Genomic DNA, 16,164 nt, shown 5'->3' on the forward strand with positions numbered 1-16,164 from the left:
GGCGGTTCCATCGTAATTTGGGAATAAGGACTCCTTGTCGGGCGGTCCCGTTGCCGACACGCTATCGACCGGCATCGTAATGAGGCCCTAAAATGATGACGCCACCTGCTTCTGCATTGCATTAGCAAGGGCTCAACTAAACGAATGAGCTTTTTTTGATTGATGGATATTGTAACTGAAACTTTGTTCAGTGGTGACTTTGAACAAATTACTTTGCTTTTAAGCATAAGCATTGTATTAAAAAAATTAAAACTGAAAAAATGTCAGAGGAGGTATACAGGAATGCACTTTTTCCGGTATTTGCCATGAGCAGAAGTACAAGAGTATGTGCAAACGTCACTATTTGCTGTCTTCATTTGGCCCAGAAGTGAAAAGCAAACGCAACGAAAGTCTCTGAATTAACTTCTTTTCCATTGCAGCTTGGAAGCGAGCCTCGCAGAACTTTTATCACGAAATCCTGCAATAACTTTCTTAAGCAACATCAGTATGCCCGCGGGTAAGCTTCTGGCACATTTTTCTCTTTCAGCATCGCAATAAACAACTGCTGTGGGATTTGTAAGCTATGGAGAGTTTATACAGCTTTTGCAAATGTTTAATTTGCTGCGTGTACTGCAGTTGTTCAGTAATGTTTAGGGGCCTTGTAGGCAAGCTGTTGCGTTTTGCACGAGGAAGGCCTCATTCTGTGCAGTCGGTACTAATTTTGCTACCAGTGAGTGGTAAAAGAGAAATAACATCTATGCTGAGGAGTTGCCAATATCAGAAGATTCAATTACAAATTAAAAATGGCATGAAAAATATGAGATATATATCAATTTAGCCTTAACATGTGTAATTGTGCTTTTAAATACTATTAGTTATTGGGGTAATTATCTGTCATAAGAGTTGCTTCTGGTCTGCCACTTATGGTTGGCCTGGTTGATGTTCAAGTTATGGATTGCATTTCTAGCCACAATTTGCCATTTTTCAGTTTTAGTTCATAACCATAACTGCACTTCGACTATGTTTTTTTTAATGAATGTAAACATACATTAAGGCCTAATGAAGCTAACCATAACATCATTCTATCCTTTTTTCATATCAATATTTTAAGTTATTGGTGGTATACTGCATGCAACAGTTCCCTGCTCCCAACTCCCCTTTGGCCAGCCTACCAGCAGGCTATGCAACCAAAGTTTCACTTCATTAGCAGAATATGGCGGCCAAGTTGGCCTTGTCCCGGCGCCGTTCCGACTCTTCCTCCAGGGCACTAGCCGATCTCCATTGGCTACCTGTCCCGCAACGAGTTATCTTTAAAGCACTTTGTTTAGTGTTCAGAGGACTACATGGACAAGGACCGGTTCCGTTGCAAGAATTGTTCCAGTGGTATGTACCCACTCGCTCCCTTCGATCGCTCTCAGCACATTTTGTGGTAATCCCTAAGGTAATGAGAGCTCGGATGGGTGGGCGAGCTTTTGGATTTGTGGCCGCCAAACAATGGAACACTCTTCCCTTGTCGCTAAGGAGCTCCGGAGACTTTCTTTCTTTTAAGAGGGAACTCAAAACTTTTCTCTTTCCTAGGTCTGATTAAATCTCGTCAACTACTCTGTGTGATGTTGGTATAATTGTCTGAAGCGCCAGGATACCCTTCGGGTGACAGTCTGCGCTATACAAGTATGCCATACATACATACATACATTAGCAGCCAATCGCCTCTGCACATGGCCTTTTGACATCAGTCGCAACTCCACGGTCCCAGGATGATGTCTCTGCTGGGGTATGCCTAGGTGAATCCCCAAAGTAATAAAATGACGGATCAATTGTCATCCCCACAATAATCTGTTTGATTAGCAACTCCCCTCTTTTTTGTACTGGACAGATAGTTCACAGATGTATATTTATTATAATATAACCCTTCAGAGATGTTCTTCATCAGAAACAGCAAAAGCTTCTTTAAGACGACCTTTAAATCTAGATATGCTGTCTTATGTACAGGAATAGTCAATGTTACAGGCACAGAATTTTGAGGCACCTCTTGCTTCAAGAACTGCAAAGCAGGACACTGCCCTATGGCTTGCTTTGTTTCAGTGGCCCATTTGCCTCTTGACTGGAACATATTGCTCCACGTTGTCTTCTACACCAATATTCTCTTCTTCTTGCAACTCGGATGGTGGTCTTCTAAAGAAGCTTTCAATGTACAACCTTGATAATGGGAAGATAACTGGTGTGCAAGCCCTGCATATGTTTATGCCTCGGTGGTGCCAGCTGCAACCCATCCACTTCCTGGGACAGTTAGCTATCTAGAGAGGAAGATCCTAAGTCAGGGGTGGTATTTGGACAAAAAATTGTGTTGTAAATATCAAGATACAGAAATATCAGAAACAAATATTGCGATACAAAAAAATCGTGATGCAGAAATATCGTTGACAAGAATATCATTTATTTCAGGTAAGTAATATATATGTCAATAATATCAATTTTTTAAGTATTTTTTTCAATATTATTGTTGTAAAACATATTGATTAGTAATTATCTTAATGTGTTTTAGTTCATATATCAATTTTATGTTATTATTGTTTGTATATTTGTTAATATTATTTTTAGATATGGTTTGTAATTTTAAGTGATTTATCATTTTTATTTATTTGCTAATAGTAATCTATAGTGTTGTAGCAGGTTGCCGGGTTTGTAGGGGTATATGGTGGAAAGTTAATTAAGTACAATTCATTTTCTATTTATTATAAATTATTTTTCATTTCAAATATTTTTTTTCACCTTAAGCCATAAAAGTGAGAAAATAAGTAAATAAATAAATAGAGATCATACATAAGCACAATGAAGTTAACAGGATAATCAATACCCAAATATCTGTGTCCGTAATTGGAAAGCCGATAAGTCACTACAATTAAATTACTGATACAATTCACACTATGTGATAGAATAAAACCATTATAAAAATAATACATCAATCAAAACCTTAAAATCACTTAGCAGCAATAATAGTCCTGCTTTTTGCCCACATCAACCCCAATAATTTTGCATCTGTACATACATACAAGGGACATGGATCAGTATGTAGTATTCTTAAGACTATCATATGGCTAGTAGTACCAGCGACCTACACACAAATAACACGTGCAGTTTGGTTTCTCTTTGACCTGCACAAAATAGGCACTCCTCACTAGATAAACTATTCCATTTCGCTAAAAACACTTTTACAGGTAGTGTACTGATGGTAGTGCTTCCTATCAAAAGGAACAGTAACCAAATCCCAAGACTGCAGTAAAGCATATGTAGACTTCAAATTTTAAAAATTGCATGTCAGTGTTACGTCCCCAACCACACGCTCTTCCTTATGGAGGGAGTAGGCCCAACAGTATTTTTTCAACATATCTTTCGATGGAATCTTCTCAACTTAGGTCACCAAGGCCAATTGCCTTCAAGAGCTGCCTCACTGAAGTCGGCCAAGGGACTCTGTTAGCTTTATCGAACTTATTATCTCCTCAAAGGTTGCTGCATAGTCTCCTAATTCCAGGGTGGCCCAGATCCTACACCAACATAGGAGGGGTCGCAAATGGGTTTAAGAATGACCTTTTTCTTGCCCAAATCCATTAATATAGGATGCAAGGGGGTGCTAATTGTAAGCGAAACCAGTTTTCTATTGAATTTGTTCTCTGATTTTACAAGGACTGACATGTCACTAGACCCCAGAGCTTGGCATCATACATAGCAGCTCCTAAAGCTTTTGCTTCGTACATTTTCAGAGCAGGTGCAACAGGCCTGGTGTGAGAAGCACAATGTTCTTTTAGGATTACTCCAGTTCTCTGCCTGTGCTTTACGGTTGCAACATCAATGTGCAGGCCCCAGGATAGATTTGGTGCAAGTTTTATACTCAAGTATGTAATTAAGTCCACCAGTTCAAATAAGTTGCTACCCAGAGATAACTTGCCTTTAAACTTCTTTCAATGGTTAACTGCTATGAATTTGGTTTTTTCAACATTTATCTCTAACACACGCTGCTGAGAAAAATCACAGAAGCGATCTAAATGTCTTTGCAAACCACTAGATTTTTTGTAGATTAATAACGTGTCATCTGCAAATAACAATAGTGGTATCTTACTCTTTGCCAGAGAAGGGCCATTAGCCTCGATTGTAAGAAGGTAGTGTACTTGACCATTTACATAGAAAGAAGATAAGGTAGGGGCCAGTACACAACCCTGCCGGACACCCTTTGACACATGAATCTTTGCAGTCAATTGTCCCTGCGAGCCTTACCGAATCCAAGCAAAGTTATTTTCATGCAGTCTAACTAACAGAGATAATATGTCAGGAGGCATCCCCATTTCTTCCAAAACTGCCCATAGGCTTGTGGGTGGTACCAAATCAAATGCAGATTTGAGGTCGAAAAAGGGGACATATAAGTCACCCTTGCCGATCAAGATTGTCTTCAAATATATTATGGCAAATCTGAAGACCTGATCTATTGTTGCTGTCTTGGGTCTAAAGCCTGCTTGCAGCAGCTTTATAATGTCATTTCTCTCTACCGAATGATGAATCTTTACCAGTACCATTCGGCAAAAGACTTTCTGAAGGCAACAATTTAGACTAATGAGCCTATAGTTATCTGGCAGGCTCTTGTCCCCCTTATCCACACTGGCACCACCTTCGCTTCCTGCCAGGATGATGGAATGGTGGCTCCCATAGCTATCTTATTGGCAATGACATATATATTATTTGTCCACACATCTATATCTTGAAGGTAGACATCAAATGGGATACTATCTGAACCAGTAGCTCTCCCTCTAGAAAAGGTAGCCAATGAATAAAGAATATCCTCCCCAGTAAAGGGTGGCGAATTAAAATTGATCAACTAGATATTCAAAGATATCTCACCCAGAATTGTAACATCATAACGGTATGTAACTAAAAGTGGTTGACCCAATCAGCAGAAGGGAAAGTATTCTGGACCCCAGCCCATGAATGATCCTCTCCTCTGGCCACTAGCTTCGAAACCGAGAATCATCCTTGTACGCACATGTCTCCACCAGGTCTTGCCATCTCTTATCCTCCCACTCTTTTTTGGCACTTGCGAGTGCAATCTTGTACATCTTTTTACTGGTAGGTATCAGACAGGGATCTTTTCTTTTCATGGCCTCAACTAATAATAACCTTATCTTACTACACTCTCGATTAAACTAACTATCAGATTTCTACATCTTCCCTTCCGAGCGGCTTGAATGCTGGGTTGAAATCACCAGCAAAAATCAGATGTAACCCTGGCTGTTGTCCATCCAGGAAGGCTTCCAAAGATTGGCTTTTCAACGAGGCAGGACAACCCATTTCCCCTCTTGCATGAATATTAAAGAGTGACAATATTGATGTTTTACTGCAGCTTACTTAGATACCTAAAATAGGCTTAGTGTCAATTTCCAGTTGTTGAATTTTACGTTTCCGGGAGGTCTTGACCCATGTTATCAATCCACCTGCTGGCCTCACCCCTTTGCTATTTGTTGCCGGGATGAAATATATCGGAAAACCCAGTCTATATACAGGGCTTATGCACCATGTTTCTTGAAATAAACAGATTTCATAGTTAACGATAAAGTGGCACCAATAGCGGAGTATCAACTCAGCATTCAGTCCTACGATATTGCAAGAATTTAGTGTGGTTGTCGATGAACACGGTTTCATGTGCACCATTAAGGGGACAAATGGATAGACTCTCCCTATCCTCAGTGGAGCCTACTTGATTACTTGACAAAGTAGGTCCTATCTGGATATTGGTGGAAAGTAATAGTTCTCCCACATCATGTTCCCTACCCAAACAAGTGAAATTACTATTTTCTGGGGATATCTGCGTATCTGTAAGTTTTGAAGAGTTCTAGTTCTCTATAGCTGATACAGCCTCCAAAACGCCAGTTAGTTTACTTGTTCTTCCTCCCCCCGCCCCGAACTGACAGTAACTGATGTTTTTTGCACAGATTTAAATTATTTAATTGATAACTAATTATGTAAATTGTGCAATACCTTATATATTGTCACTTATAGATTAGGTGAGGGCTGTTGGGTTTGTAGGAGCATAGCGTGCAAAGTTAATTAACTAATAATCAATTAACAATTCCATATGGATTCCATCTGAATTTTTAAAGTGATTAATAATCATGTATTTTTTTTGGTCCTCATATCACCAGAGCATCTGCAAATCTTAGACCATTTTAACACTCTCTGTCCTCATCGTGGTCCACTGCATTCGCTCACTTTAGGCCTCCACTGCCCTGATCTCACCACAGGTGCCAACCCTAAGTGCCATGTCCTGGTGTAATCATAGGACAACAGTATTCTATTTGGGGTTCGCCCCAGATGAAGTCCATCTGATAAAGTCAACCCAAACCTCTGCCGATCTTCCTAGTTTACATTTCACCTCCATGTGACTCATTCACTTGGCTGCTTCAAGCCACTCCATAGCACGGGGGGGATGGGTCAGTCCAACAGTTACAAATCTCCCACCTCTCTAAAAGCAATAGGTAGAGGACAATGCCCCTTTGCTCGCTGCTCAGGATGCTGCATGTGGTTTTATCCACCCCCAGGAGGACGAAGACAGAGTTCAGAGCTATAGATATCCCCGTAATGCCCCTTATAGTAGACTCAACAGCATTCAAGTACTCTTTAATCTCAGGACATGTAAAAAAGATGTTTGTCATTGGCTTTTAAGCAGTCACATATTCTACACCTGGGGGTAGGCTGCGACACAAACATAGCAATTTTTTGAGGAGTTCAATATAACCTTTTAATTGTGAAGAAATTATGTTGTTTAAGGTTTGCAGGAGTGATGACTGAATATGACAATTTCAACAAGTCAAACAATACTAATTGTATATCCTCTCCCAGAAATACATCTATCCAGACAGTGTAAGATGCCACCAGCCTCTTATCGTCCGCCTCCCAAAATTACCAATACCAATTGGCTACCTCCTTCTTCTTTGGTCTTACATCCTGGAGAGAGGTCTCAAATTCTCACTCCCCCCAACCTCCAGGGTGGATGTCACAAACCAAGACGTGAGCTGCATATATTTAAACCTGGATAGCCTATCACCAGTTTTTGCTCTCAGAACCTCCCAAGGAAATAAACCCTCCACCTTCATCAGATCCTCCCCTTTTTGAGTTAATTACTAATGTTCATTTTAAGAGTTTTCCATTGGTTTTAAAGTAATACGGCTATTCAAATATGTAGTTTGTTTGTAGTGAAGCACTTTCTCTACTGTTGCACAGACTGGAGTGAGAATACTAAATGTAACCCCTCTGAAGTCCAACGATTTCCCTACTATTATATAGACTGGAGTGGGAGTAGTAAATATTATCCCTCTGAAGTCCAATGCTTTCCCTACTGTTGCACAGACTGGAGTGGGGATAGTAAATGTAATCCCTTCAAAGTCCAATGCTTTCCCTACTGTCTCACAGACTGGGGTGGGAATAGTGAATCTAACCCCTCTGAAGTCCAACTCTTTTCCTACTGCTGCACAGACTAGAGTGGGAATGGTAAATATTACCCCTTAAAAGTCCAGTGCTTTCCCTACTGCTACACACACTGGAACAGGACAGCATTTATTCCTCCGCGTAGCATAGAGACCACCGATTCAATTCGTCCCGGTTCTCGTTGGTCTGTGTATGCCTGTTGAATTAATTGCCCACTTGGGCTGTATCCCAAGATTGACATATATTCATTGGAGCATCTGAACTCTGCCTTCAGGTAAAAAAATTGGTGGCATACATTATTTGACCCTAGTTTGCTACATGATGGCAATCAGCAGTGACATGACTCGTGCATACTATAAGATATTGCTTTTTTAATGATAAAATGGCCCCAGAGGAAGGAGGGATAGTGTCAAAAACGAGGTATTAGTCTAATTGGATCAAGACACACCTCAGAACAGTACATGTGTATATATATATGTATATGCCACAGGAGATTCTTAACTGGAAAGAATTGGAGGAACACAACGGGGAATGCCGGAAGAATCTTTATTTTCATCACAAGAGCAATGGCATGACGCGTTTCGGTCTGTGCCTTCATCAGATGCCTGCTCCAACACAGCTCTCCCGCCAAAACACTCACATTTGTAATCCCATTAGTTCCGCCATAGGTGGGTATTCAGGCAGGCGGAGTCAAAGTCCCAAACAGTACTGCAGCCGCATTGGCGGACTGCAAGTACCAGCATGCACCTCTCACGGCTTGCAAGTAAGTGGCTTGTCGTCTGTCCAAGTATCCTCGAAAGGGCCCTGAATTGAAACCGGAACGTGGGTTGGGGTATTAAGGCAGAACTGGGCTGGTGAAACAAATATCCTTCTCGGGTCCCCTAGACGCTTCAACCGCATGGCTCCACTCTCATCATGGCCTGGGAACGCAGTTGCAATAATCCCGGTTCCTCCGTGCAATCACGGACTGACATGAGCAGCAGTCGATGCGTTGAAAGTAGATGCGGTGGGTCTGAGCTGTCCAATACCTTGGATAAGCGAAACAAACGCCGAAGCTGTCCTTGAATGCTCTGACCTCTTCATGAAGCGGGTTACCTCCTGTACGCCCAGGACTGGCGCACAATAAATGCCACAGGAGATTCTTAACTGGAAAGAATTGGAGGAACACAACGGGGAATGCCGGAAGAATCTTTATTTTCATCACAAGAGCAATGGCATGACGCGTTTCGGTCTGTGCCTTCATCAGATGCCTGCTCCAACACAGCTCTCCCGCCAAAACACTCACATTTGTAATCCCATTAGTTCCGCCATAGGTGGTTATTCAGGCAGGCGGAGTCAAAGTCCCAAACAGTACTGCAGCCGCATTGGCGGACTGCAAGTACCAGCATGCACCTCTCACGGCTTGCAAGTAAGTGGCTTGTCGTCTGTCCAAGTATCCTCGAAAGGGCCCTGAATTGAAACCGGAACGTGGGTTGGGGTATTAAGGCAGAACTGGGCTGGTGAAACAAATATCCTTCTCGGGTCCCCTAGACGCTTCAACCGCATGGCTCCACTCTCATCATGGCCTGGGAACGCAGTTGCAATAATCCCGGTTCCTCTGTGCAATCACGGACTGACATGAGCAGCAGTCGATGCGTTGAAAGTAGATGCGGTGGGTCTGAGCTGTCCAATACCTTGGATAAGCAAAACAAACGCCGAAGCTGTCCTTGAATGCTCTGACCTCTTAATGAAGCGGGTTACCTCCTGTACGCCCAGGACTGGCGCACAATAAATGCCACAGGAGATTCTTAACTGGAAAGAATTGGAGGAACACAAAGGGGAATGCCGGAAGAATCTTTATTTTCATCACAAGAGCAATGGCATGACGCGTTTCAGTCTGTGCCTTCATCAGATGCCTGCTCCAACACAGCTCTCCCGCCAAAACACTCACATTTGTAATCCCATTAGTTCCGCCATAGGTGGTTATTCAGGCAGGCGGAGTCAAAGTCCCAAACAGTACTGCAGCCGCATTGGCGGACTGCAAGTACCAGCATGCACCTCTCACGGCTTGCAAATAAGTGGCTTGTCGTCTGTCCAAGTATCCTCGAAAGGGCCCTGAATTGAAACCGGAACGTGGGTTGGGGTATTAAGGCAGACCTGGGCTGGTGAAACAAATATCCTTCTCGGGTCCCCTAGACGCTTCAACCGCATGGCTCCACTCTCATCATGGCCTGTATACGTATATATATCCAGCAACAGATCGCTCCTCTCAGGAAGTGCTCCCTCCAGGAAGCAAACCAGAGTACACAGCGGAGCTGCAGATCTTCAATTTATTTAGACAGGCATGATGTGTTTCGGCTTTAATGCCTTTTTCAGATGCCATTGACCACAGTTTGAATTCAATGTTTTAAATAGGTATTACCCCACTACTGTTGGAGGACTCATTATAGCCGGCGTGGACAGACTACAGAAACCCAGCATTCTGAATACATTCGAGAAAGCGCATATAATTTAAAGTTCTTTTGACCTTAATGATCCAATGGCCTCACAATTTCATCTGCCCTGTTATTTGTTATGTGGTGGACCAGAGGTCAGGCGGGCTGCTGGTAGCTGTCCCCTGTGTAATGGGTCACCAAACATGTTTGCAAGGCTGATGTTTCCATCGTTTCCAGTGGTTTATTACTGGTCCTCTCTTTGCATTGTCCAGACCAGCTTTTCACAAGATGCAGAAGCACTTGACCAGTGCTAGCTATTCTCCCATTTCTTGAATTAAGAACCACTCTGACAACGGCTATAAAATGAGGCTCACATGTTTTGTGTTAAGCTGTAAAACTGCGGCATTGTCCGATCCCAAACTGCTTTACACCAACAATCTGACTCTGATGGCAAAGATGTAAGACTCTATATAAAACTTTCTTGTTTTTGCAAGTATATCAAACTTGTAAGTAACTTTCTTTCACCTTTCCTGAAAAGTTTAGGGCAGGTGTCTCCAACAGCCCAGCTTGGAGTGCTTTCCATCCAAACCACACACACACACACATACAAACACAGAGTGGCAGCCTGCAGAGTACCTGTAACAGTACTACTTGTCTCCACTTACAACTTAACAAAGTCACATGGAGAATGGTCACTCTGCAATCCCCACTCTATCAGTCAATCAATGCACATGAAAATTGTATAAGTGTATTAAAAACCATATGTTAGCAATTCTACTGCTAAGAACAGCAAAGGCTGGATTGAGGGGGGGGGGGGGGGGAGGCAGGTAGCTTTATTTGTACCAGACGGTGCGAGAGGTGTGTGCATGTATGTATGTGTATTTGTGTAAATGATTCTGTGTGCAAGTATGTGAATAAGTGTGCATTTATGTGTATGTTGTGTCTCTCCTTGAAAGGCACCACCTCTCCCAGAAGCCCTTGCTGTTGTCAGGGAAGACTAAATGTATCTGGGGCACCCAATAAAGGGGTTGATTTCTGACACATATATGTCTACTTTTGATATAATGTTGGCAATGTTGGTGTTCTACTACAATATCATATTTTAAATAACATTGAGCCAAAATATGGCTTTTTTTCAGGACCAAGGATCTAACTACCTGATTCCACTCTTAAATCAGTAGTTATGAAACAATGTGACTACACACACTCTGCATGCCAATAAAACGTTAGCACCTACTTGGAGTTACTGCTTGACAACCTGCAATATCTAATTAGAGAGTTAGCCTGCCAAGGAGATGGCAGACAACAGGATAACAGGACACTTTTGCTGGTTAAATAGTTGAAGCACACCGTGTAAAAATATTGTTTAAAAACATGTGTAAGCGAAGGTCTGTGTGGGTTAGAAACTAGTTGCTTACTGAGTTGAGGATATCTAATTAAAACAGTGATCCCTGTGATATAAAACAGAGATGCACGAAAACACACTCAACGAACCAAAAAGCCATAAAAGTGAGAAAATAAGTAAATAAATAAATAGAGATCATACATAAGCACAATGAAGTTAACAGGATAATCAATACCCAAATATCCGTGACCGTAATTGGAAAGCCGATAAGTCACTACAATAAAATTACTGATACAATTCACACTATGTGATAGAATAAAACCATTATAAAAATAATACATCAATCAAAACCTTAAAATCACTTAGCAGCAATAATAGTCCTGCTTTTTGCCCACATCAACCCCAATAATTTAGCATCTGTACATACATACAAGGGACATGGATCAGTATGTAGTATTCTTAAGGCTATCATATGGCCAGTAGTACCAGCGACCTACACACAAATAACACATGCAGTTTGTTTTCTCTTTGACCTGCACAAAATGGGCACTCCTCACTAGATAAACTTTTCCATTTCGCTATAAACACTTTTACAGGTAGTGTACTGATGGTAGTGCTTCCTATCTAAAGGAACAGTAACCAAATCCCAAGACTGCAGTAAAGCATATGTAGACTTCAAATTTTAAAAATTGCATGTCAGTGTTACGTCCCCAACCACACGCTCTTCCTTATGGAGGGAGTAGGCCCAATAGTATTTTTTCAACATATCTTTCGATGGAATCTTCTCAACTTAGGTCACCAAGGCCAATTGCCTTCAAGAGCTGCCTCACTGAAGACGGCCAAGGGACTCTGTTAGCTTTATCGAACTTATTATCTCCTCAAAGGCTGCTGCATAGTCTCCTAATTCCAGGGTGGCCCAGATCCTACACCAACATAGGAGGGGTCGCAAATGGGTTTAAGAATGACCTTTTTCTTGCCCAAATCCATTAATATAGGATGCAAGGGGGTGCTAATTGTAAGCGAAACCAGTTTTCTATTGAATCTGTTCTCTGATTTTACAAGGACTGAAATGTCACTAGACCCCAGAGCTTGGCATCATACATAGCAGCTCCTAAAGCTTTTGCTTCATACATTTTGAGAGCAGGTGCAACAGGCCTGGTGTGAGAAGCACAATGTTCTTTTAGGATTACTCCAGTTTTCTGCCTGTGCTTTACGGTTGCAACATCAATGTGCAGGCCCCAGGATAGATTTGGTGCAAGTTTTATTCTCAAGTATGTAATTAAGTCCACCAGTTCAAATAAGTTTCTACCCAGAGCTAACTTTCCTTTAAACTTCTTTCAATGGTTAACTGCTATGAATTTGGTTTTTTCAACATTTATCTCTAACACACGCTGCTGAGAAAAATCACAGAAGCGAACTAAATGTCTTTGCAAACCACTAGATTTTTTGTAGATTAATAACGTGTCATCTGCAAATAACAATAGTGGTATCTTACTCTTTGCCAGAGAAGGGCCATCAGCCTCGATTGTAAGAAGGTAGTGTACTTGACCATTTACATATAAAGAAGATAAGGTAGGGGCCAGTACACAGCCCTGCCGGACACCCTTTGACACATTAATCTTTTCAGTCAATTGTCCCTGCGAGCCTCACCGAATCCAAGCAAAGTTATTTTCATGCAGTCTAACTAACAGAGATAATATGTCAAGAGGCATCCCCATTTCTTCCAAGACTGCCCATAGGCTTGTGCGTGGTACCAAATCAAATGCAGATTTAAGGTCGAAAAAGGTGACATATAAGTCACCCTTGCCGATCAAGATTGTCTTCAAATATATTATGGCAAATCTGAAGACCTGATCTATTGTTGCTGTCTTGGGTCTAAAGCCTGCTTGCAGCAGCCATATAATGTCATTTCTCTCTACCCAATGATGAATCTTTACCAGTACCATTCGGCAAAAGACATTCTGAAGGCAGCCATTTAGACTAATGGGCCTATAGTTATCTGGCAGGCTCTTGTCCCCCTTATCTACACTGGCACCACCTTCGCTTCCTGCCAGGATGATGGAATGGTGGCTCCCATAGCTATCTCATTGGCAATGACATATATATTATTTGTCCACACATCTATATCTTGAAGGTAGACATCTAATGGGATACTATCTGAACCAGTAGCTCTCCCTCTAGAAAAGGTAGCCAATGAATAAAGAACATCCTCCCCAGTAAAGGGTGGCGAATTAAAATTGATCAACTAGATATTCAAAGATATCTCACCCAGAATTGTAACATCATAACGGTATGTAACTAAAAGTGGTTGACCCAATCAGCAGAAGGGACAATATTCTGGACCCCAGCCCATGATGTATCCTCTCCCCTGGTGCTTGCACGACGTGGACACTGGGGACAGTCCCCCTATCAGACACCGGGCGTACCGCGTACCAGATCGGGTACGGGCCTGCATCCAAGAGGAGGTATCAAAGATGCTCATGCTCGGGGTCATCGAGCCCTCGGACAGCCCCTGGGCCAGCCCGGTCGTGCTGGTCCCCAAAGCTGCTGCTCCCGGCACCACTCCTGAGCTCCGATTCTGCGTCGACTATCGGGGCTTGAATGCTGTCACCAGAACCGACGCTCATCCCATCCCCCGAGCGGATGAACTGATCGACCGCATGGGGGCTGCCCGCTACCTCAGCATCTTCGACCTGACAGCGGGCTACTGGCAGATCGGTCTCACACCCCGGGCCCAAGAACGATCCGCCTTTTCTACCCCCGATGGCCACTACCACTTCAAAGTCATGCCCTTCGGCATGAAGAATGCCCCAGCTACCTTTCAGCGACTGGTGAACCAGGTCTTGGCGGGGCTCGAGGAGTTCAGCGCCGCCTACCTGGACGATATCGCTGTGTACAGCCGCCACTGGTCCGACCACCTCCACCACCTCCGAGAGGTCCTGCAGGCCCTCCAACGGGCCGGCCTCACAATCAAGGCCAGCAAGTGCCAAATTGGTCAGGGGTCCGTGACCTATCTCGGACACCAGGTGGGAAGCGGTCTGGTGGCCCCTCTGCAACTCAAAATCGCTGCCATCCAGTCCTGGCAGCCTCCAGTCACGCAGACCGAGGTCCGAGCCTTCTTGGGGCTCACCGGCTACTACCGGCGGTTCGTGAGGGACTATGGCAGCATTGTGGGGCCCCTCACGGGACTCACATCCAAAAACCACTCGAAGAAGGTCAACTGGACCCCAGACTGTCAAGCGGCCTTCGAGAAGCTGAAAGCCGCCATGTGCACTGCCCCTGTGCTCCAGGCCCCCGACTACAGTCGGGAATTCATCGTACAAACAGATGCCTCCGACCATGGCATCGGGGCGGTCCTCTCCCAGCTGAACTCCGAGGGACTTGACCAACCAGTGGCCTTCATCAGCAGACGCCTCCTGGCCCGAGAACAGCGCTGGAGCACCATCGAGATGGAGGCCTTCGCAGTGGTGTGGGCCCTCAAAAAGCTCCGGCCCTATCTCTTTGGTACCCACTTCCGGGTGCAAACAGATCATCGACCCCTGCAGTGGCTAATGCAGATGCGGGGGGAAAACCCCAAACTATTGCGTTGGTCCATCTCCCTGCAGGGGATGGAATTCACTGTGGAACATCGACCGGGCCAAGACCACGCCAACGCAGATGGCCTGTCACGCTTTTTCCGCCTCGACGAGGAGAGTCCCCAAGAGGATGGGTGACTCTCCCCGCCTTCAGCTGGGGGGGACGCATGTTGGACAGGCCACATGAAGGGCTTGCTCCCTCCCCGCATGACAGGGCCCGAGCCCCGGCCCTCCAGGTGTTACCCACAGAAACAACCCGCACCCCGTCTCCAGACGGGACTCCGGCCCCCGGACATCTCTGTATCATGGGGCCACTACCGGCTCCCTCGCCCGGCCCGGCCGCCATCTTGGACACTGCACCACGAGGCCGCGTGGCCTCAGCTCGACCCTAACCCTGGGCCTGGCCAGGCCCTGACATCCCGGCACCACCATCCACCCAGGAGGTGAACGGACCACTTGGCAGGTCGATGGGAGAAAGAAGTGTCGATGGCTCTCCCCCGCCAGGTGCCGATCGCCCCCCAGCTCCCCCGGGCACTGGCTCCACCCCCCTGCTGGGTGTCTGGACTCCCTCATCCCAGACCTCCCGACCTCCAAGTGCGAGGGTCCGGACATCAAGGGGCGCCAGACCTATAACTGGGGCAGCTCCAGAGCAGGAAGGCAGTTGTATCCTGGAGTCGAGAGACACCGAGAAGAACTCATCCTTGACGGACTACCGGCGCTGCCGTAGCCCTGCCTTGTGAACTATCATCCTGCCTGCTGGCGCTGCCGCGGCCTTCTGCATCCTCCATCCTCGTCGGGACCTGCTGGCGCTGCCGCGGACCGTTGTAACTACCACCTTCACTGGGACCTGCTGGCGCTGCCGCGGACCGTTGTAACTACCACCTTCGTTGGGACCTGCTGGCGCTGCCGCGGACCGTGTAACGACCACCTTCACCGGGACCTGCTGGCGCTGCCACGGCCCGTCCAGCTAGAACACCGAGCTCGAGGATTGTGAGCTATCCATCATATCATCGCATCTACCAGATTGGTAACAAGACTGTCCCGCTACCCCCTTTCCCAACCAAGAGACTAGAATCGAGGGGACCCCTGAGTCCTGACCTCCTTGTACCATTCTATCGTACCTAAAGATTGCTTATAAAGAACGTTAAACCTTATCTTTGTGTGGTGTACATCTGTGGGGGGGAAGTGACTCGTCTGTACGATCGCTGGAGACGGCTCTCCCCGGAGACTTCTCCCCTTGTCCTCGGCCGACCCTCCCGGTCCGTCTAACAAGCGGGTTACCTCCTGTACGCCCAGGACTGGCGCACAATAAATGCCACAGGAGATTCTTAACTGGAAAGAATTGGAGGAACACAACGGGGAATGCCGGAAGAATCTTTAT

At 44.9% G+C, this 16,164-nt stretch overlaps 1 protein-coding gene across 1 annotated transcript in view; it reads left to right on the forward strand.

The window, feature by feature from the left end:
* Positions 1-16,164, forward strand: part of ABCA13 (ATP binding cassette subfamily A member 13) — a 2,655,493-nt gene that overhangs the window by 624,087 nt on the left and 2,015,242 nt on the right. The window contains exon 17 of the mRNA XM_085606362.1: positions 420-496. Coding sequence (XP_085462488.1) covers positions 420-496 — 77 coding nt within the window. The remainder of the gene's footprint in view (positions 1-419; positions 497-16,164) is intronic.

This window comes from Triturus cristatus, chromosome 5_2 (assembly GCF_964204655.1).
Source record: "Triturus cristatus chromosome 5_2, aTriCri1.1, whole genome shotgun sequence".
Taxonomy (NCBI): Eukaryota; Metazoa; Chordata; class Amphibia; order Caudata; family Salamandridae; genus Triturus; species Triturus cristatus.